At 58.9% G+C, this 21,692-nt stretch overlaps 1 protein-coding gene and 1 long non-coding RNA gene across 3 annotated transcripts in view; one reads left to right on the forward strand and one right to left on the reverse strand.

The window, feature by feature from the left end:
• The window catches only part of MYRF (myelin regulatory factor), a 36,633-nt gene extending 18,585 nt beyond the window's left edge, over positions 1–18,048 (reverse strand). The window contains exons 1-4 of one of the 2 annotated variants that reach the window (XM_025357856.1): positions 17,902–18,048; positions 4,452–4,539; positions 3,942–4,205; positions 475–536 (exon numbers count right to left, since the gene is read on the reverse strand). In XM_025357856.1, coding sequence (XP_025213641.1) covers positions 475–536; positions 3,942–4,205; positions 4,452–4,539; positions 17,902–17,947 — 460 coding nt within the window. In that variant the 5' untranslated portion in view covers positions 17,948–18,048. Of the gene's footprint in view, positions 1–474; positions 537–3,941; positions 4,206–4,451; positions 4,540–15,235; positions 15,284–17,901 lie in introns of those variants that run through there. The other variant, XM_025357857.1, reaches the window with a different exon arrangement.
• LOC112606906 lies at positions 12,896–16,655 on the forward strand. The gene is made up of 4 exons (XR_003115703.1): positions 12,896–13,070; positions 13,196–13,477; positions 14,982–15,043; positions 16,240–16,655. It is a non-coding gene; the product is annotated as an uncharacterized LOC112606906 (long non-coding RNA).
• Positions 18,049–21,692: the final 3,644 nt, after the last annotated feature.

A 21,692-nucleotide genomic window follows, 5' to 3' on the forward strand; every position in this document is an offset into this window, starting at 1 on the left:
CCCCAGGAGGCATTCCAGGGATGTTTTTGGTAAGATAAACAGAACTCTTGACCCTAATCCGGACTGCGGGGAGCCTGCTCCCGCGGTGGTTCTGCTCTTGGCCACCTGGGGGCCGGGGCACCCCTGAGCACCCTCTAAGGTGAGGTGGGCCCGGCCTGGGAAGCCTGCGCCCAGGCTGCACCCGTGGCCACGGCCTTCCCCAGCCACCCACTTACCGCTGAAGGGTGCGTCCATGATGGCGCAGGCGGCCAGGCGGGTGGCATCACCGCGGGGATACTTGCTCAGAGGCAGGGCCAGGCTCCCCACCCGCCCGTGGGGAAACAATAGCCAAGCGCCAGGGAGTATTTGACCAGCGATAATCTCAGCCCGTTGTGCAGCCGCTGGCCCCCTCCCTCCTCCCCTACCTCCCTGATAAGGCCGCCCCAACCACTTGCCCGAACCCTGGAGCAGGAGGGCGGTGCCCGCTGGACTCACCATTCACCTGCTGGGGGGAGTAGGCCTCGGAGCCCGAGTCTGGGGGAGAGTCCGGCAGTGTGCTGTGAGAGCCAGGGGAAGGGGCCGGGGGGTGAGCAGCCGAGCCCCCGCCTTCCAGCTGGGCAGCTCCTCTGCATGGTAGGGTCCCAGAGCCCCCCAGAAGCTGGGGACACAGGTTTCCTCACATCCACCCTTAGGGGCATTTCTCTGCACCACCCACATAGGGGTGCCTGGCAGGGCCTGGGGCCGAATTGTGGGTAGGGGGCTGCCCCTTAGACCTACAAGGCACTTAGGGGGCAGTTACTAGTGTCCTTGATGATGGCACAGGGACTCAACGACTCCCGCCCCAGACCGAGGGCCAGGCCTTCTTCTCTCTTCCTGCACCCACTGAAGCCCCACAGCTTCCTGGAAACGCAGGGCCCTAGGGGGCTGAGCCTTGGGGCATTCAGCAGGTCGCGGGGGGCTGCCCCACCAGAGGCAGGTGTGAACTGGGAAGGGAGCCAGCACCACCAGGCCTGGGTTTATTTTTTTCTTGCAGGTTTCACTTTATCAGTGTTCAGGAAAAAGAACAAACTCAACCTAAGAGGTCAACACGTCCTGCGTGAACCCTGAGCTCGCCCAGCAAGTGGGAGGCTGTGGCCATATGGGATCCAGCTCTTTGGCCATCCCTGGTCCCCACATCTGGACAACTCCCCATTCCCATGCCCAGGGAACTGCCAGAGGCTATGGCCCTGTTGTGGACACAGCCCCAGGACTGGTTCCAGAGTCCCCTTGCACCCTGTGCCAGCCACCCACCCACCTTCGGGGCCTCGTGTAGAGACCTATACAACTATTCAAGAAGACAGACTCTGCAGGTTTTGTGTGAATGATACAAAAACATGGATGGGACTCAAACCCATACTCCTTGCCACAGCCTCAGGCACCCTGCGCTGCCACTCCATCCTGCACTTCCCTGACAATGCCCGGGCCTTCTGTAATGTGTGAAGGGCTTTCACACCCTGCAGTCCCTGCAGTCCCATGCCCCAAGTCCACAGCACCTTGTGTCTCTCCTGTTAAGTTCCTCTGGCATCTGATTATTACTCTACTTGGGGACGTAGTGGTGAATACCTCTCCCTACTTAGGCTTCAGGATCCACTGCAGAGCCGTGTGTCTGTATTTTTTTTTTTTTGAGACAGAGTCTTGCTCTGTGCCCAGGCTGGAGTTCAGTGACGCAATCACTGCTCACTGCAACCTCCACCTCCCGGGTTCAAGCGATCCTTGTGCCTCAGCCTCCCAAGTAGCTGGGATTACAGGCATGCACCACCACACCCGGCTAATTTTTGTATTTTTAACACAGACTGGGTTTCGCCATGTTGCCCAGGCCAGTCTCGAACTCCAGGCCTCAAGTGATCTGCCCACCTCAGCCTCCCAAAGTGCTGGGATGCGTGAGCCACCGTGCCCAGCCTTTTTTTTTTTTTTTTTTTTTTTTTTTTGAGAGGGACTTTCTCTCTTTTTGCCCGGGCTAGAGTGCAATGGCGCGATCTCGGCTCACTGCAACCTCCGCCTCCCAGGTTCAAGTAATTCTCCTGCCTCAGCCTCCTGCATAGCTGGGATTACAGGCATGCACCACCACACCTGGATCGTGATCTCAGCTCACCGCAACCTCCGCCTCCCAGGTTCAAGTAATTCTCCTGCCTTAGCCTCCCGAGTAGCTGGGATTACAGGCATGCACCACCACACCTGGATCATTTTGTATTTTTAGTAGAGGTGGGGTTTCTCCATGTTGAGGCTGGTCTCGAACTCCTGACCTCAGGTGATCCGCCTGCCTCGGTCTCCCAAAGTGCTGGGATTATAGGCGTGAGCCACCGTGCTCGGCCTTTTTTTTTTTTTTTTTTTTTTTGAGACAGGGTCTTACTCTGTCCCCAGCAGTGGCAGGCAAGATCACAGCTCACTATAGCCTCTACCTCGCTGGCTGAAACTATTATCTCACCTCAGCCTCAGGAGTAACTGGGACTACAGGCACATGCCATCACACCCAGATAATTTTTGTAATTTTTGTAGAGATGGGGTTTCATCATGTTGCAGGCTGGTCTTGAACTCCTGGGCTCAAGCAATCTGCCTACCTTGGCCTTCCAAAGTGCTGGGATTACAGGTGTGCGCCACCACGCCCAGCCTCATATCTCTCTTGTTTATCACCTAGACCCAGGCCTGGCCCTGGGTCCCTCCCTAGAGTGGCCCTGGCCACAGAGTCCCTGTGTGGCTCTGGACAAGCCGCTTTCCCTCTCTGAGCCTCAGTGTGCCATTAAAATCCTGACAGGAGCAGTGGCCAGGGCTCCTTGTGGGGTCTCCCAGGAGCTGGATACCTGGGAAGGCTGATGAGCTCACACAACCATAGGCACGTGATACAGCAGCGGGCACCAGCAGGCGCTCACCAAATGTTAGTTCTTCTCCCTCTGCCCCCAGGGGCCTGTAGTTTAGGAACAGCCTCACCGCCTCAAGCAAACAGTTTGCCTTCTGCAGCAAAGGTTCACCCCTGGCACCCCAAGCCTGGCCTCCACTCCCTTCCCCACAGAAGCCAGGGAGCTCAGGAAGCACGGCCGGCCATATGTCCATGGCCACCATGCACCCAGGGCTTCCTCTGTGCCCTTGCTTACTTCCCACGATAATCTTGAGGGGTAAGCATTTGGGGGCTCACTTCGCAGGAAACTGAGGCCATGGGTTAGATGGCTGGTACATGGGAAAGGTGAAGTTGGAGCCAGGCTGTCTGAACACAGTGTTCATGCACCTAGTGTTTTAATGCTTTTCTACCCAGAGACAGGGGCCCCTATGTTTGCCCTGAGCTCCCCTGCAGACCCACGCTCCCAGCCTCCCACTGTGAACATGTGCCCCGGGGGCTGCCCTGGCGTCTGGCTGGGCGGGTGGCTGCCTGGAACCTTTGGTCAAAGCCAGTCCCAAGGTTCAGCCCTGGGTCAGACCCCTGGTGTGGACTCCTCAGAAAGATGGGGGGAAGGGCCTGGGTTCTGGGCTCCATGAGGCTTGCTTTGGTAGGGGGGGAGCTAAGGTGCCACATCTGAGCCGTGGTCCAACTCCTGTGGCCATAGTACACGTCCGCTGGATGCGTGAGTGAGTGGGCCCGGCATGTGTGCACGGGTATGCAGGTGTTCCCATGAAGGTAAACAGTCACAGCCTCCAGTCCCGCCACCTCCTGTCCACTCACCACACAGCACCGAGATTTTTCTAGCACTTACGTCAGCCCTCATCACTCCCCTGCTTAGAAGCTTCATGGCTGCCCAGTGCCTCAGAACAAAGCCCAGGAGTCCCCCCTCGGCCTGGACCCAACCTCCCTTCCCTCACCTGCCCACACACAGCCGGTCACCCAACCCATCCTATGCCAGGCCAGTGTCCAGGACCTCCCAGGCCATGGCCACAGCCCTGCTCCCTGCCTGCACCTAGGCCTCTGTATCCCCCTACTCCCTGCCCTCACTCACCCTGGGGCATAGGGAGCCTTGGGCTCGGCCTTGATGGGGGGCCCGGCGCCCCCCGGGAAGGGCTTGGGGGCAGCGCCCATGCCGTTGTTGTTGTTGCAGTTCAGCGGGGGGCCGTAGCTCGGGGGTGGGAGGGGACCATGGCGTCCCGGGGAGGGTCCACCCCCAGGGGGGCTCAGGTGGTGAACCCCGCTGGAGCCGGGCATCGCAGGCTGCCCGTGAGAGTAGGAGGCCGAGCTGGCTGGAGCAGAGATGTCAGGGAAGCAGCTGCGGGGAAGGGGAGCGGCTCAGCTCCAGCCAGGACCCCGGCCCCAGCAGGGAAGTAGCCGCCCCCTCCCCTCAGGGAACTCTGGAGATTTCGGAGGAGTCAGTGGCTGGGAAAGGACGAGGAGCAGCTTTCAGAGGTGGGACCATGGGAGACCCCAGGTCCGGCCCTCAGACCTCCCTGGTGACAGAAGAGAGACAAAGGGCTGGGGGCTGGGCAGGTGCAGGGCAGGCAAGGGGGCCACTTACAGGTCGGAGGCATCCTCCTTGCTGATGTACTCCTCCAGGATGCTGGTGTCTATGTTGGAGGGCTCCAGGGCACCGTTGATGTCGTGGCCTGCAGGGCAGGAGAGGTGGGCTAGGGAAGGGGCCCAGCTCCCTGCAGACCCTGGGCATCTGGGACCAGCCCTCCATCCCTGCCCAGGCTGGCCATCCAAAACAGATGCCCCTGCTCCTTTCCACCCAAGTATCCATGTGGGGGCCAGCTCTCACCTCCACTGCCTGGCACCCCTCCAGGAAGCGCTGATAATGACCCCCGCCCCAGCACAAGGCCCCCTTGAGTCTCAGAGGAGAGGGGCCCAGGGCATGGATCTGGGTACAGAGAGGCCGATCCTGCCACGCCCCTTTCTAGCTGTGTGACAGGGAGCAAGTCCTTTCCGCTCATCTGTCAAATGGGGTCACTATTCGTCTGTCTTATGGGGTGCTGTGAGGCACAAATGAGGTGCTTACTGAGTTGAGAGCCCCATGGGTGCCCACTGCCCTCGATGGGATGGCTCGGACCCAACAGGCACTGTCCTGCCCTGTCCTCCAGGGCAGTTCCAGATGGCCTAGCTCCAGGCACGCAGGAGCACGAGGCCTGGCTGAGTGGACCGTATATCCTGGGGGCCCACAGGGCTGTGGGAGCCTCCTGCACCCAGGCCCTGGCCGCAGCGGGGAGTGGGGATCAGGATCAGGAGAGCTCCCTGCACCCTCACTGGATATGCCCATCACCCTCTGGGGCACGGGCTGGGGAACTTAGCCCCCTTTTTCCAGAGGAGGCAGAAGCCTAGAGAGGGAAGGGCTTGCCCCGGGCTCCCAGCAGGGAATGATGGCCGCCAGAGCTCCACTCCTCTGCCTGCTGCCCTCTCCTGGGCCCTCTGCGCTGGCCCCGGCCCCACCAAGGGGAGGGGCCCCTAGAGGAAAGGCAGCCAGGGCTCTTGGGCATCATGAGGGAGGACGGGGGAGGTGCCGGCCTTTCCCCTCCCAGGGTCACCTTGCGGGGGGAGCCAGAGGGCGGGGTGATAAGGGGGCTGACGTGGGAGATGCGTCAACCCCGATAATGGAGGACAGCCCCACCTACACAGTTGACCCGGGCTGGCCAGCCCCACTGAGGCAGGAGGGCTCCTCCCACAGGCCTCTGAAGCCTGAGTCTGGGGTCTGCCCTCTTCTGTTGAGCTCAGACAGGTCCAGGAACAAATCCTGGCTCAGCCACTCCCTGCTGAGTGATCTTGGGCAGGTCACACGCACTCTCTGAGCCTCAGTCTCCTCATTCGTGCAATGGGGACACGTACAGCTAGGGCTTCATGGGGCTGTTTTGAGTATGAAATGAGATGAGGTGTGTGAAGTGCTGGCCACTTAGTGGGTGCTCAGTGGTCAGAATAGCCGTCCTCACTTCCCAGCCCCAGAGCCCTGGGGTCCCTGGGAGCCCCCCGCCCAGGCCCCTCCCTGGCCCCAGCCGGCATTTCAAGAATGCTGAGCCCCGCTTAGGTGATTAATGAGCGGCTAAGCCCTCCTAGGAGTCACGCGCTGCCTGCGACAGGCCAGGGCCCTCCTGCTGACCCCCACCCCCAGCTCGCCCAGCTAGGAACAAGGGACACCCACCACGCACCACCAATGGCCGTCCAGGGCGGTGCGGCCCGGGGCAAGAGCAGCTTCTCCAGCTGGGCGTGGCCACTGTGCGTGCCTGGGTTCCAGGACCCTGCCTCTGCTCAGGCCCCACCCTGCCGTAACCACGGGTCCTATTTATTGAGTGCCTACTGTGTGCCAGGCACTTTGTGAGTCAAATACATTAATAATCACAGGAGTTTCTTGTCTTTACTTTTTTTTTTTTTTTTTTTTTTGAGACGGAGTCTTGCTCAGTTTCCCGGGCTGAAGTGCAGTGGCGCAATCTCGGTTCACTGCAACCTCCGCCTCCCTCCCAGGTTCCAGCAATTCTCCCACCTCAGCCTCCCGAGTTGCTGGGATTACAGGCGCCCGCCAGCACACACGGCTAATTTTTTGTATTTTTAGCAGAGATGGGGTTTCACCATGTTGGCCAGGCTGGTCTGGAACTCCTGACTTCAGGTGATCTGCCCGCCTCAGCCTCCCAAAGTGCTGGGATTACAGGCATGAGCCACCGTCCCCAGCCTAATCACAGGAGTTTCTTATGCACAAGGCATCCTGCAGGCTCTTCACCTGCAGCGTGTTACTCAACCCTCCCAGCCCAGAATGGTGACCATGACAGAGACAGTGACTTGATAGTGACAGAGACAGTGACTTGACAGTGGCTCACAGTGAGTATCTCCCAGTGCTTCTCAACTCATCATGGTGATGATGACAAAGACAGTGACAGTGAGTGCAGCTCACACTGACTGCAGCTCACACTGACTGCCTACCAGGCCCGGCACGATTCTAAGTGCTTTATGCATTTTCCCTCTCTAAACAGTGGGAATGTTCAAATAGGTACATGATCACCATCCCCACAGTTCAGAGAGGTCAAGTCTCTTACCCTAGGCAACACAGCAAGGAGGATTCCAGCCAGGTGCAGGGGCCTGACTCCAAGGGGAAGGGTGTGGCTAGCGGTTGCTGTGCCTTCCCCACCCCACCTGGAGCATCACCCCCACTCTGGCCGCTGAAGCTGCAAGTTTTTGAGCCTGAACTTGGAATCTACAGTGAATGATGGGCTGATGCAGCCATAGTGTTGCTATTTATAACAGACCCAGCCCCCTCCTCTCCTGGCCAGGAGCACTCCTAATCGCCCCTAATCCTCCTGCCCACCTCCCTCGGGATAGGGGGCCTCAGGCAGAGGCATCCTGGGAGACCCTAACGAGAACCAGATGTGCTTTGGGGGAGGAGGGACCCTCCCGTGCCAGGGTCCGGGCGGACGGAGGACGGAGGAAGGAGGTGGGAGGAGGGAACTGATGGGGCAGCGTTGCGGGGAGGCCAGTGGGTGGGGAAGAAGTTTGAGGGTTGGGGGCTCGGAGGGCCTCCTGAGGAACGCTGACCCCACACCTTCTCCTGGAAGCCCTGGAGGCCACGTCGTCTCTTCCCCACGCCGCTCGGCCCCCAGCCCGCCCGTGAACCACACTGGAGATTTCTAACAGACATTCCAGGTGGACAAGACGAGGGTGGGGGCTTGCCAAAGCCCAGGGATTGCTGAGGCTGGGATACAGCCCCTAAGAACCCAGGACGGGGGCAGGGTCCCATGGGCACCCTCTTGGGAGCACCTCTCCCCACTGCTCCCAAAAGAGCCCCAGAACATCACTGGAGCCCAGCCAGGGGTACCTGCCAGGCAGAACGTGGAACATGGGCCACATGGCTCACTCTGATCCTCAAGACCTCTCTGAGAGAAGGGAAGCCGGGCCCGCCAGACACCGCCCAGGGCCCAATAACCCAAAAACAGCACCATGAGCTCACAAACCAGGATCTCTGTCCTTCGCTTCTCAAACCCTTCAACAGCTTCCCACTGCTTGGGAGAAATCTGGAGCCCTCTGGCAGTCCAAGGCCTGACATGGTCTCCTGCCTGCCCCTGACTGCCTTTTCTCCTTCCCCAGGTCCCCTCCCTCCCCTCCTCTCAGTGGTTGGCCCCTGCGGTCAGCCCCTGCCTCCTTTCCATCCTCCATCCCACATCAAGGCCTTCACACGTGCCGTTCCATGCTGTTCCTATTCACGCTTTAGGTTTTGTCTTAAATGTAAATTCCCCCAAGAGGCCATCTCTGACTCTCCCATTCTCTTTAGCAAGGGATGGGCAGGGGCGTTGTAATTCCTCATCAGCTCTTTACCCTCCCGCCTACACACACCCTGATGGGCAGGATGGGCGTCTGTCCACCACCCACCCACCAACCACAGCTCACTCGCCCAGTGGCTGCTCTGTGCCCAGCCCTGTGCCATGCACTTTACATGGCTCATATTGAATTCTCATCCCAACCCTACAAGGTAGGTGATTTTCTTTTTCTTCATTTTACAGATGAGGAAACTGAGGCTCAGAAAGGATAGGCATGTGCCCATAGCTTACAGGGGCAGGTGCTGGGCTATGAGCGCTGCCCTGTTCTGTCTCTCTGGGATATAGTATGCCAGCACACAACAGGCACCTAGGAAATGTTCACGAAGTGGATGAGCCAAGTGGCCAGTGAGGGACCTCGGCCAGGCCATGCTGTGGTCAGGGCTGGGGCTACCCAGGGCCCCTCCAGGTCCTGCCCCTGCCCTGCTGAGCTATGCGCCTCAGCTGCTCCTCATTAATTAGGCCCTTTATTACCTGCCTGGAACAGGAGGCAGACGCTGCCCCTTCCCAGGCAGGCTGTGATCCAGACTATGGGAAGGCACCCCCTCCTCTCTCCTCTCCTCTTCTCTCCTCCTCTCCTTAAGGCCACCCAGCTGGCCACGAAAGGAATGGAGGCCACCCAAGCCAGGTGCAGGATGAGAGCAGGCAGGGGCCCAGGTGGTCCCTCCACCCAGGACCCCTCCCTTCCGCCCCTCCTTGTGCTCATGTGCCCCCTCCGCCCCCCACCAGCTGTGGCCGCTGGCTGAGTCTCGGCCATTGTCCCAGGGAACGGGGGAGGGTGGGGACACGGCACAGTGGGAGGCTTGTGCCCTGCCCACCCCCTCCCCTGCCCCGTCAATGGGGCACTTGTCAATTCATGCCCCAAACATGGCGGAAATCCCGTCAGCCACGTGGCTGTGGGTAGGGTGGGCCGGGTCCCGAGGATGCTGGCCAGGCCTGGTCGATCCGAACCTGGGGTGCAGAGGGCACCAGGGCCCAGGCGCATTCCCAAAGACCCCAGTTGCTCTGAGTGTCCACTCGGGGCATCTGAACCTGAGGGGTGCCCTAGCTTCAGGCAGCAGCTGAGGGCCAGGGTGGTAGCGGTCAGTGGACAGCCCATCTGGGCATAACTGCGATGCCCAGAGAGATCCCCAGAGTCAAAGAGGCCTGGTTGCTAATGTGGACTCCCCACTTCATGGCTATGACCCTCAGCAAACGACCTGAGACCTGGCTTCCTTCTCCATCAGATGGAGCACGAATCCCTGCCATGGAGTGAGCCTTAAACGAGGTGACCCCCACGAGGCCATTCCGCAGTCAGGGTGAACCGCCCTCTTTCCATCTCTCTTGGGACTCCCATCTCCTTTCCTGCCCTCACGCCTCCACCCAGGCTGTCCCCTCTCTCCCAGGCCCCTCCACCTTGCTGCACACCTGCTCCGGAGCCTCCGAGGGGCCTCCGTGCCTTCTCCTAAGTCCCTCTGAGGCATGGCCAGCACTCTGCTGCTATTCTTACACACGCACAGCATAATCCAGCCTGTCGGCCTCGGCCCCAGTCATCCCTTCCAGTGGGTCAGCCTTCTGCGACTGCCTCCCTGCCTGCCCAGGCAGCCCCTCCCGTCCTCCCAGTCACAGAGAGCACCTAGTGCTGTGGCTCATCTCCCAACCAGTTTACATGGGGGCAAGGCACTGTAGGCCTCAACTCCTTTGGTTTGGACTTTGTCTTCTTATTAATATGATCTATAGCCAGGCACGTTGGCTCACACCTGTAATCCCAGCACTTTGGGAGGCCAAGGTGGGCAGATCACGAGGTCAGGGGTTTGAGACCAGCTTGATCAACATGGTGAAACCCCGTCTCTACTAAAAATACAAAAATCAAGACAGGCGTGGTGGTGCATGCCTGTAATCCCAGCTACTCAGGAGGCTGAGGCAGGAGAATCACTTGAACCCGGGAGGCAGAGGTTGCAGTGAGCCGAGATCGTGCCACTGCACTCCAGCCTGGGTGACAGAGCGAGACTTTGTCTCAAAAAAAAGAAAAAAAAAGATCTATAACTGCTAGCTGTCCTGCTTTAGGCTTCAACTTGTGACCAGAGCCTTCTTAGTCAAAATGCCTTCAGGTCAAATGTTTGCTTGTGTAAGCAACCCTTTGCCTCTCCGAATCAAATCCTCAGTCAGCTTGGGCCCAGTAGCCACACCTGACAAAGATGGGGCTCTTGAGCCATTTTTCTATCAGGTTCTTCAATCTGAGTCACAGTAGTCTTTGTTCTCTCCCAACTTCTTACCAAAAATGCAGAAGAGCCCCCACAGGCTGCCTACAGAGACCCCTCTCTTTTTTTACTTTTTTTTTTTTTTTTTTTTTTTTTTGAGACAAAGTTTCACTCTATTGCCCAGGCAGGAATGCAGTGGCGCGATCTCGGCTCACTGCAACTTCCGCCTCCCGAGTTCAAGTGATTCTCCCACCTCAGCCTTGCAAGGAGCTGGGATTACAGGTGCGTGCCACCATGCTGGCTAATTGTTGCATTTTTTGTAGAGACGGGATTTCATTATGTTGGCCAGGCTGGTCTTGAACTCCTGACAGGTGTTCAAGATCCACCCGCCTCAGTCTCCCAAAGTGCTGGGATTACAGGCATGAGCCACCGGCCCAGCCGGAGAAACTTCTCTTCTAGGAGACCCAGAATCTTTTTTTTTTTTTTTCTTTTGAGACAGAGTCTCATCTCCAGGCTGGAGTGCAGTGGCTCAGTCTCGGCTCACTGCAAGCTCTGCCTCCCGGGTTCACACCATTCTCCTGCCTCAGCCTCCCAAGTAGCTGGGACTGCAGGCGCCCACCACCACGCCCGGCTAATTTTTTATATTTTTAGTAGAGATGGGGTTTCACCATGCTAGCCAGGATGTTTTCAATCTTCTGACCTTGTGATCCACCCACCTCGGCCTCCCAAAGTGCTGGGATTACAGGCATGAGCCACCACGCCCAGCCCGAGTCCCAGAAATCTTTAGCCACCCTTGGGCTATGGCTACATCCACTCCAAGTCCCCACGAAGCTGCCACCCTGTCCTCAGGTCAACACAAGGCTGAACTCACAGCCCCAACATGCTCCAAAGCCAGGTCCAACAGCACCAAGGCCAGCGGCTAGGACCTGTTCCTACTCTCTCCCACAGGGACCAGAGCAGGCAGGCCACCAGGTGCCAGGTAGAGACCCTGCAGCTTGGGGTGGACACAGGTCTCCACCAGGGTCACCTGTGCCCATCTGTGCCTACGCACTGGTATGACCCCAGGCAGGCACACTGCAACACACACACGTGTACATAAGAGTACACTCTGCAGTCAGGTATCCACTGACATGCACATGATCACGTACCACATGCCCCCTACTCACGCATACACAGTACTGACACACACAGCAGCACGCCCCACTCACATACCCACACACATGCGCACACCCACATTCATCTGTGTGCCTTCATTCATTCGGCAGTTATTTACTGAGCACCTGTTGTGTGTCAGGCAAGCATAGTGCCCAGCTTTGGGGCTACAGCAGTGAGCAAAAGGGACAAAAGCCTTGCCCACATGGAGCTGACATTCTAGGGAGCAGAGTCAGATGACAAGAGCAGTAAAATGCCTAGCATTCTAGAAGGTTCCAGATGGTAGGGACAGCCGGTGCAAAAGCCCTGAGGTACGAGCATGCCTGTGCATGTTCACACCTCAGCAGACTTCACAGGCGTGTATGCCAGGACACACATGTACACAAGTGCTCACTGACCCGACAGCAGGCCCAGGCCCACAGGCACAGCATCCCATGTGTGGGTTAGGTTAGTGGCCACCCAGGAAGAGCTCCCGCCTCCTCTTCTTCCCTCCAAGCCCCCTCCCGACCTGCTGTCAGACCCTCCCTAAGCAGCTCCGGCTGAAGCCAGGCCCCACTCAGTGAACTCAGTGTCACAGATGCAGCTCCACTCCCTAAAGGCAGCCCCCTGCCTCCAAGCTAGCAGGGCAGGGGATGGGGATCCCCTTCCCCCAGCCATGGAGGGAGACGAGAGGGGAAGTGAGGGAGGCCAGAGGGAGATAGGATCCTCAAACTCCACAAAGGAGAGACAGATGCTGTGGGTGTGCCCTCCGGGGGCTGCAGGGACCCGGTTCAGCTGGAGAGAGAACTTCCCTCACTGATGTGACCTGGGGCACAGGGAGGACAGAATGCCCGGGAACCCCCTCCATAATCTAGGCCGGCAGGGGGCTCCAGACCCAACTGTACTCCCCATCCAGGGGCTTTGCCCCTCCCCCTGCACTCCAGGCCCTGGCACTCATGGGGTCTAACTGCTCACGTCATGCAACCTTGACCATGTGAGTGAGGACTCTGAGGTCTTAGAGAGGTCAAGGAGGCTGCATGGATGTCATCTGGTGTGGCCACCCATGCTGGAGCCACTCCTCAGCATGTCAGGAGGAGAGGCCCCTTCCCTACCCACCCCAGGCTGGTACCCAGCTGGGACCCAGGCTCCAGTCCCAGCTCTGCTGTGGCCACCTTGAGGGAGCCTGATACATCATCGCCTTCCTCTCCTGCCTCACAGCATGCCTCAGAAATGGGAGGACATCACCCACCCTTCCACTGCACCCCAGGACTCCAGGAAGACAACATGCAAAGAGCCTGGGTGCGGCAGATGAAGCCACAATATAGTCAAGCCCCTCCCCCTTGGTGGCAGCAAGAACAGGACCCAAATCTCAGAGGGGGAGGTGGGGTGGGCCTACTGGATGTGCCAGGCACCAGGACCAGGTCACGCTGGGCCAAAGCTGTCATGGTGCAGGCCCTGTGCACAGAACCACAGAACATGCTCAACAAGCCCCCTAAGCTTAGGGGCACTGACCTATCCTGGGGACCAGTAATCTTCAAGGTAGGACGCAGAACACCTGCCATGGGCCAATGGAGTGTTCAGCAGGCCAGGCACTATCTTACCTAATCACCCCAGAAACCCTGGGACGGAGGCCCTGCCGTTACAACTGCATTCCCATTTTACAGATGAGAAAGCGGAGGCACAGCGGTGCCCTGATACGGCCAAGAGAAGGACTGTGGGTAAGCAGCAGAGCTAGGAACAGACCCCAGCTGCCCCCGCTGGCAAATGCACAGAACCATTACATCATCCCACTCCGAGACCCAACCAAGAGGTACCCACACCCTGTGGCAGCAGGGGCTGAAGCCCTGGAAATAGGAGAGGAGGCCCCCATATACTCCAGCACCCAAGGCCATGAGAGAAACTGAGGCCCAGGAATGTGCTAGGTCCGTAAGGAGGAAGGTGGGAAGGTAAGGCAGGCTGCCTGGGCAGGGCGGGGCCACCCGGTTAATGATTCAGTTAATAATTTCTGCTCCCTGCTCCTTATCAGGGAGGGCAAAGTCCAAGGGTGACAGCCAATCAGCAGCCCCGCTGGGCTGTTACCCAGCAGCCTCCGCTACCAGGGCCCTCCAGTCTGTAACCCCTTGGGAGTTTGTAAGTGGGGAGCCAGGCCCCCAGGGAAAAGGCCATTCTGCCCTCAAATGCCCTCCTTGGCTCTACCTAAGACCCCAAGGAGCATTCCGTCCAGCTTTCCAGTCTCAGGAGAGTCCCTGAGGCCAAAGGGTTAGTAACTGCCTGCTTCTTACCCCTGCACTGACCCCAAGCCCTCCAGAGAGGTGCTTTCTGGGGTGCGTCCCCCACCCCCACTGCCTCTGTTCACATACCCATTGTTGCCTCCACTGACCCTGAGAACACTTCCTGCCCACTCCCCACCCCTGCCCTGCACTGGGTGCTGGGGACACAGGGATGAGTCAGACCCCCCACTACCATTTCCTCTCCTGCCAGGCTCAGGGCCTGGGGCGGGTCTGGCAATCAGCTCCATGCACTGAGGCTAGGACCGGAGTCCTCAGCGGGGCTCTGGATGGACCCAGGAGGCAGGTCCTCTCCCTGGGAGTCAGGGGTCAGGAAACCCTGTGCCTGGCCACCCCTCCCATCTACTTACTCCCTGGGTGCACCAGGGACAGACAGAGACAGACAGGCTGACATGGGCCACAGTGCCACCTCCATCACACAGCCCAGCTCAGCCCCGGATTCCTGTCCAGGTGGGGGTCCTCTCTTCCAAATCGTCAGGTGGTCTCTACCTGGGACCTCTTCCTGCCCTCCAGAGGCAGAGATGTTTGTACCTGACAGGTAGCCCCCCACACCAAGGTACTGGTGGCAGGGTAGGGAGCTGGGGGCTAGGTGTCCGCTCTGGCTAACTCTGGCCAACTCCCTTCTCTCTGAGCCTCAGCCAGCACCATTCCCCTCCCCTCACCCATCCCACAGCTGGGAAGGGTGGCTTTTGAACCAGTATCCTGGTGCTCCAGGGGCTGTGGGGAGCCCAGCCCCCCTTATCCACTGTATCTGCCCTATCAGGAGACTATGAGTTTGTTTGATGGTTAAAAAAATTACATTGGAAGCCCCTGCTCTGGTCCAACACACTTACTTACCCTGGGAGGGGAATGAGGCCAGAGAAGGAAGTCACTAGTCCAGGCCACCCATCAGCTTCAGAAGGGGTGAAATCCCAGGCCTCCCTCCTCTGGCCTTAGTGAGGCTCCAGAGGCCAGGCAGAGGCCCCACTAAACTCCAAGTGGTCTCTCCAGCACCTGCTGGAAGGCGATGTCCCTCCATCCTCCAAGGCTCCCTGCACACCCACCTGCTTTCTGGGGGGCACTGGGCTGCTCACTCCAGCCTCATGTGCCCCTACAATCTGGGGCCAGCAGCCACCCCTTCCAGGCTCGGCCATTCATACTCTAACATGTCCCTCCTCCCCAGGGCTGGGTGGTGAGCTTCTTCAGAGCTGAGGTTCTTCTCTGCCACCCTCTCCTGTCTTGCAGGTGAGGAAAAAGGACCTAGAGAGGGCAAGAGCTCTCTGGGGGTTCCCTGCCAGGCACAGACAGTCACCCCGCTCTCAGTGGTCCAGCCTGCACTAGAACTCTGAGGTCCTGGCCAGATTCTCAGATGCTGCCCTGTCCCGTGCCTGCCCTGGCTCTGGGGTCCAAGGCCCCCTTACACTGTGGCCCGGTTACCTGTTGGGAGCCAGTGCATCCTGCCCGGTGGGTCCCCTCTCTGCAGGCCCTGTGCCCGCCAATCTGGGCTGCCTTGCCTCTCTCTAGGGGATTAGCCGGGCGGTCACGGGGGCCCGGCTGTACCAGCCTCGAGGGGGCCGCCCTGTCCCGGCCTCCCACCCGAGGTCCAAAGCGCCTTAGCCCCCAGCCCACCACCGGCACAGGGCAGGACCCAGCACCTATGCTTGGTGTGCCCAGGGAGGGGCACCACGTCAAGTGAGGGGGCGCGCTGTGCTGCAGCCCCTTCAGTAAAACCCTTTCCCAGTCTCCCAGCCCAGAGCCGAGATCACAGGGTCCGCTATCAACTGTCCAGAGGGATGACCAAGGCCAAGTGGGGACCAGGAGGAGAGCTCAGGTGTCCCCAGCCCCAGTCCCGAGTGTGAGAGCACTCAAGAGTGACGCAGCCACGGCTCAGAAGCACAACTTCCCGCTCCCTCGCACTTTACACTCACACTCACAAGCACACCAGGCCCTGCCGCTCCCAGGCCCGCTCTCACCTACAGTGTGAGGCCCACATGGGCCTTCCCCTCCCAAGTGGCCCAGAGACCCTAGCCCTCAGGGCCCACCCACACCTTCCCCCATCGCAGAGGCTGGGAGCTGTTTCCAGCCCAGCCCTCCTAGGCGGACAGCTTCACACCCCTCCCCTGCTCCCCACAGACATTCTTGAGTCTCCTCTTATCTCTCTGGAGGGAGCAGCGCAGCCTCCCCCCGCCAGGCTGCCAGGCCGCTGCATGGCTAAGCCGTGGCGTCAGCCCCCACCCCCAACCCATGGTCAGGAGAGAGCCAGGGAGTCCAGGCCAGCCAGGCCCACCCCTCTGCTCTCTGTCCAGGTCCAGGGTCCTGAGGAAGGCAGTGTGGAAGTCAAGGGAGCCTGGCCTACGGGTCCTCTGGGTACCCAGCAGGCTTAAGGCCCCCCAAACAGTAACCCAAGCAGGCACGAATGTCTGGTCCCCTCTTCCCTGAAGGCCTCAAACCGCCTCAGGCCCCTTGAGAGCTCCTATGGATCAACAGTGTCTGGGGAGAGCCAGAGCCCCGGGACAGATGGGGGGCTGCCTAAGACCCTCAGATGGCCCAGCTGGCACAGAGTCAACCGTTCAATCTAGTCCAAGCCTGAATTCTTGGGGTCTGGGTCTGTGGGGTGTCCAGAATCCTGAAGTGGGATGACTGAGGCTTGGGGGTGCCCCTGCCTGGGCTGCTCAGCCAGTAGGCGTGAATAAGGGTTCCCACCTCCCAAGTCACAGAGGGAGAGAAACTGAGGCACTGGAAGAGCTGCTTCTCTCTTCCACAGGACTCCACAGGAATCTGGGGCTTGAAACTTCGACCCTGGTTCCCTGCCCTGCAGCCCTGATAGGTTCACACATGAAGGAATGTTCTCAGTGCACCAAGCAGCAGGATGTGGCCTTAGGGACTAGGGGGAGCTCGGGGCAGGGGCTGGGCTCACTACCTTGGTAGACAGGGGCACAAAAGGGGGCCAGAGGGTCTGGCTAGATGTTCCAGGGAAGTTCTGAGAAGTGGAGAGAGCTGGGAGGCGCCAGCCTGCACTTCCCCTCCCCCTCCCATGGCTGTCCCATCCCTCCAGAACCCACCACCAGGAGGAGTGGCGGCCCCGAAGGAGGGGCAGGGGCCATCCAGGAAAAGACAGGGAGTTGGTTAGATGTAGGAGCAGACCTCCAAAACCAATGTAGGGATGGGGGCAGAAGAAGATATTATGGAGTGTATGTCAATTCCACCCCAGAGGGCTCCTTTCAGGGTCAAGGGGGGGGGTGAGGTCACTCTTTGAGGGGGTGAGGTCAGAGAGGCGCAGCTCCAGGGTTGGGGGGACACAGTGCTGAGGAGCCTCAGAGGGCTGGTGGGACAGAGTTCACAGCACTAGAAGGGTCTCGGAGAGCAGAGGTAACTGGTGGCAGGGATGTCAGCTTCAAGAAGGTTCCAGCCGTAGGAGAGCATGCTAGGGAGGGGGGTCCCAGCCCCAAACAGCAGAGGAGTCACTAGAGGCAGCATTGTGGAAAACAGGTGGCAGTCTCCAAGGGGTCCCAGTCTCTAAAGTGGTCCTACCCTCATGGAAGCACAGTGGGGAGGTCCCAGCTCCTCCTAGAAGTCAAGGGTGATGGCGCCAACCTGAAGGGCACACAGGGGGTCTTGGTCTCTAGGTGGGGGTCACAGATTCTGGGAAGCAGGCTGGAGTCCAGCCTCAAGATGTATGGAAGGTCCTAGAAGGCACGCTGGGGGTCTGGGCCTTGAAGGGGGTTCTAGCCCGCTTGGGGTCTGGGGAAGAACAGTGGAGGGTCCCCAGACTCGGGAAGTTTGCTGGGGGCGGGAGTGTCACAATTTAGGGAAAGTTCCGGGTCCTGGAAGGCTCAAAGGAGGTCCGGACCTGGAAGGGGACACAGTCCCAAGGAAGCTGCGAGTTGAGGAGCGGGGAGGGGGAGCCCAACTTCAGCGGCGGCGGGTGGTAACCGCCAGGGGACTTCCAGCCCCGGCAGCCTGTCTTGGCGGGCTGGTGCCAGCCTGAAGGAGGGTCCCAGCCAGAGGAGGCGGAAGCACAGCGGGGGGCCCCAGCCCCCGGGGAGATCAGCAGGGGGTTCCCAGAGCCAGAGGATCGCCGCCGCCAGCCCGCGGTCTCTCACCTTCGAAGAAGCGCTGCAGCGCCTCCGTCTCGTCCACCACCTCCATGTCCCGCCTGCCCGGCGCGCACTCCAGCCGCGGCCCCGCTACAGCCCGGCCCGGGGGCGCGGCATCGCCGGCGCGGCCCGCGCGATAGTCCCGGCTAGGCTCCGGCTGCGGTCCCGCCCGGTCCGCAGCCGCGCTCGCCCCCCGCGCGGCCCTGGCCCGGCCCCTGCCCGCCCCACGCGCCCCGCCCGCCGCGCCCAGCGCCCCCTGCCGGCCCGCGCCGCGCCCATCCCGGTCGCGGGCACCACGCTCCCGACTCCTGCAGGCGGCGCTCAGCTCTGGGCCGCCCCAGGCTTGCGGGGCCTGGGGCCGTCCCGGCGCGGGACCGTCCCGGGTTGGGGGGCGCGGGGCTGTCCCAGGCTTGCGGGTCGAGGGGCCTTCTCGGATCCGGGTGGCGCGGGGCAGTCCCAGGTTTGCGGGGCGCGGGGCCGTCTCGGGTCGGGGGAGCGGGGCCATCCCAGGTTTGCAGGGCTTTGGGCCTTCCCGGGTCGGGATGGGGGCGAAGGGCCACCTGGCTTCTGTGGGGTCGGGACTGGAAGGGTGTGCCCTCGCCGTCCTCGCCTTCGTCTTGCACAGGACAAGATGTCACGATTCTGAATCCAAACCTCAGAGACAGCCCCCATCCCTCTCATTAGCCACCCACCCAGCTCAGCAACAATAACAACCTGCATTTAGGGAACGTGTGTTATATGCCAGGCCACACAGGCGTTATCTCATGTAGTCCTCACAGGCACCCTATCAAGGAGACGTTGTTGTTACCTGCATTTTACAGATGTGGAAACTGAGGCTTAATGCATTAAGGACTGCCAGGAAGTCCTGTCCTGTGGCTGTGATGATGGAAATGTTCCCTGGGTTGTCCAGTATGGTAGTCACTGGCCACAAGTGAGTACTGGAAATGTGCCTACTGAGACTGAAGAACTGATTTTTTCATTTTGTTTAATTGTAATTAAACAGTTACGTGTGGCTGTGGTATTGGACAATGCAGGTCTAAAATCTTCTTTTTTTTGAGATGGAGTTCAGCTCTGTCACCCAGGCTGGAGTGCAATGGCGCGATCTCAGCTCACTTGCAACCTTCGCCTCCTGGGTTCAAGCGATTCTCCTGCCTCAGCCTCCTGAGTAACTGGGATTACAGGCACCTGCCACCATGCCTGGCTAATTTTTGTATTTTTAGTAGAGACGGGGTTTCCTCATGTTGGCCAGGCTGGCCTTGAACTCCTGACCTCAGGTGATCCTCCCACCTTGGCCTTCCAAAGTGCTGGGATTACAGGCATGAGCCACGGCTCCCGGCCCTGGCCAAGAGTTTCGAGGTCATTAAAGTTCAGAGTCAAATCCTGGCTGCCCCGAGAATCCAAGCTCTCCTTTACCGTGACCCTGTCTGGTATAATGAAACCTGGAGATTCTAACTCGATGTAAGTCCAGAATAAAGCCATTGTCCTTGTGCCCCTGCCTTCACCCTTATGACTGACTGCCTCCGCATCTCTGTCCCGCCCAACTTGCACAGCCTCTTGTCTCAATGATTTCCCCTTCAGTCCTCCCAAATCACCCTTTCTGAAACATACATCCAATCATGTCATTCCTTTGCAAAACTAAGTTTCCCTTTGCACTCAAAACAACATCTGAATGTCTTGCTCTGGTTTCTCAGGCCCCACCTCTACCACTGACCTCAGCTCTTCCCTTCTCTACATTGCTCACTGAATAACAGCTACTTAGGCCTCCTTGCCATTGCTCAAACATGCAAGGTCTGCACCTGCCACAGGGCCTTGGCACATGCTATTCCATCTGTTTACAATGCTTGTCTCCACATGGCTAGTTCTTTGCAGCAGCTGGTCTCAGCTCAAATGTCATGTCCCCAACCACCCTACCTAAAGCAGTTCTCCCTACCTAGGCATTTCTTGCTCACCATGTAAATGATTCCTATTTAGTTTCTGTTATTATCCTTCTTGCTCTAGAACGGAAGCCCTATGAGGGCAAGATATTTTTCTGTATCAGTCACTGCTATAACTTCAACACCAAGAACATGACCTGGCACGCAGTAGGTGCTCAATAAACGTGTTGAATGAATGGATGGTGGCATCTTCAAACTACCGAATCCAGTCAGGCTCCAGTGGCTCACACCTGTAATCCCAGCACTTTGGGAGGTTGAGGCAGGAGGATCGCTTGAGGTCAGGAGTTCAAGACCAGCCTGGGCAACATGGCAAGATCCTGTCTCTACAAAAAATAAAAAAAATTAACTAGGCATGGTGGCACATGCCTGTGATCCCAGCTACTCAGGAGGCTGAGGCAGGAGGATCACTTAAGCCCAGGAGGTTGAGGCTACAGTGAGCCATGTTTGCAGCACTGCACTCCAGCCTGGGCAACAGAGCAAAATCCTGTCTCCAAACACAAACAAACAAACAAACAAACAAAAATCTACAGAATCCCAGACCTCTGAAACCTTGGGAGCAGATAATTCTGGAATCCCCAACCTAGAGAATCATCCCACTTCAGAGTGGCTCAACTTGAAGCCTCTCAGGACCCTTCAAGGCAGCACGTAAAAGCTGGAAAAACCTACCTCACCCAACCACTGTTTGACAAGCCACTAAACAGAGGCCAGAGGTGTGGGGGACTGCTGGCAGATCAAGATGCCAACCTAGCCCACCTCGGACTCTCACCTCTGCCTTGCAGCATCCCTGGGGAGGGCGGGGCACAAGCCAGGCCGCCCCGTGGGGATGGGGTGAGAGGCCTGGAAGCCGCTCCCACCCCAGCCTCCCTGTCAGTCCTCAGTGGCCAGCCGTGGGGGAGGGGCAGCCAGTGCCTGAGTCCCAGATGTGGCCCAGTCAGCAGGCCCGTGGTGGCCCGCCGAGGGGGGTCAATGCCACGACAGTTCTGGGGTTGGGGGAGGGGGTGCTGAGGCCGGCGGGTGCCTCACAATGAGGTTTTGTCCCTCTGGGGGCCGCTCTCGGAGCTGTTGCTCTTAGATATATAGAATGGGATTTTGCTGGAGGCCCCAGCTGTGTGTGCTGACCGCAGCTCCCCCACCGCCTGCGCAGGGGCTGGGCTGAGAGGGGGGAGAGGGGCCACACTGAGACTCCTATTCTTTTCCAGCTGATGCACCCAGAGGTTTTTCTCCCTCCGCAGACTCCCTTAAGACAATTGTTATTCTCCACCCTGCCCCTCCTCCACCCGGGGTCAGGCCTGCCTGCGGACAAAGTAGACACCCGCCTACACCATGCGATTCTTAAAAATGGATTTACATTATGAGTTGCCTGGGACCAGCCACAGAACCAGCTTCTCTATAAGCCTCCACGTACCCATGGATCTTTCCTCCATATCCCACGTGCTACATAACTGACCATCATCTAAGTTCTCACCACCATCCGTTGAGCTACACATTGTCCCTGTCCTGGTCAGCAAGGGCTGGAGGTAGGAGGGAAGACTCGCACTTTGTCCCTAACGCTCCAACTCCACTGAATTATAATCAATTAAGATTATAGATTATTCATTTTCTGGGGTAGCCTCGAAGTTGGAAGGGGTGGAATGGAGCCTCCTGTTAACCCCATAGGAGCTGATCTGGCCAAGGGAGCTCAGGCCTTGCCATCTCCCCTGTTCAACTAGGTCACTGAGCAAAGGAGCAACTGTCCCAGGGATTTTCATCTCTGGACTGGAGGAAAGAGGTGACTGAAATGTCCCAGACTCAAGGGCTCAGCCAAGAGTCGAGGCTGCCATCTGCCAACTCCATAATGAAGTTGGGGCCCAAGCATCGCTGGGG

This window comes from Theropithecus gelada, chromosome 14 (assembly GCF_003255815.1).
Source record: "Theropithecus gelada isolate Dixy chromosome 14, Tgel_1.0, whole genome shotgun sequence".
NCBI lineage: Eukaryota > Metazoa > Chordata > Mammalia > Primates > Cercopithecidae > Theropithecus > Theropithecus gelada.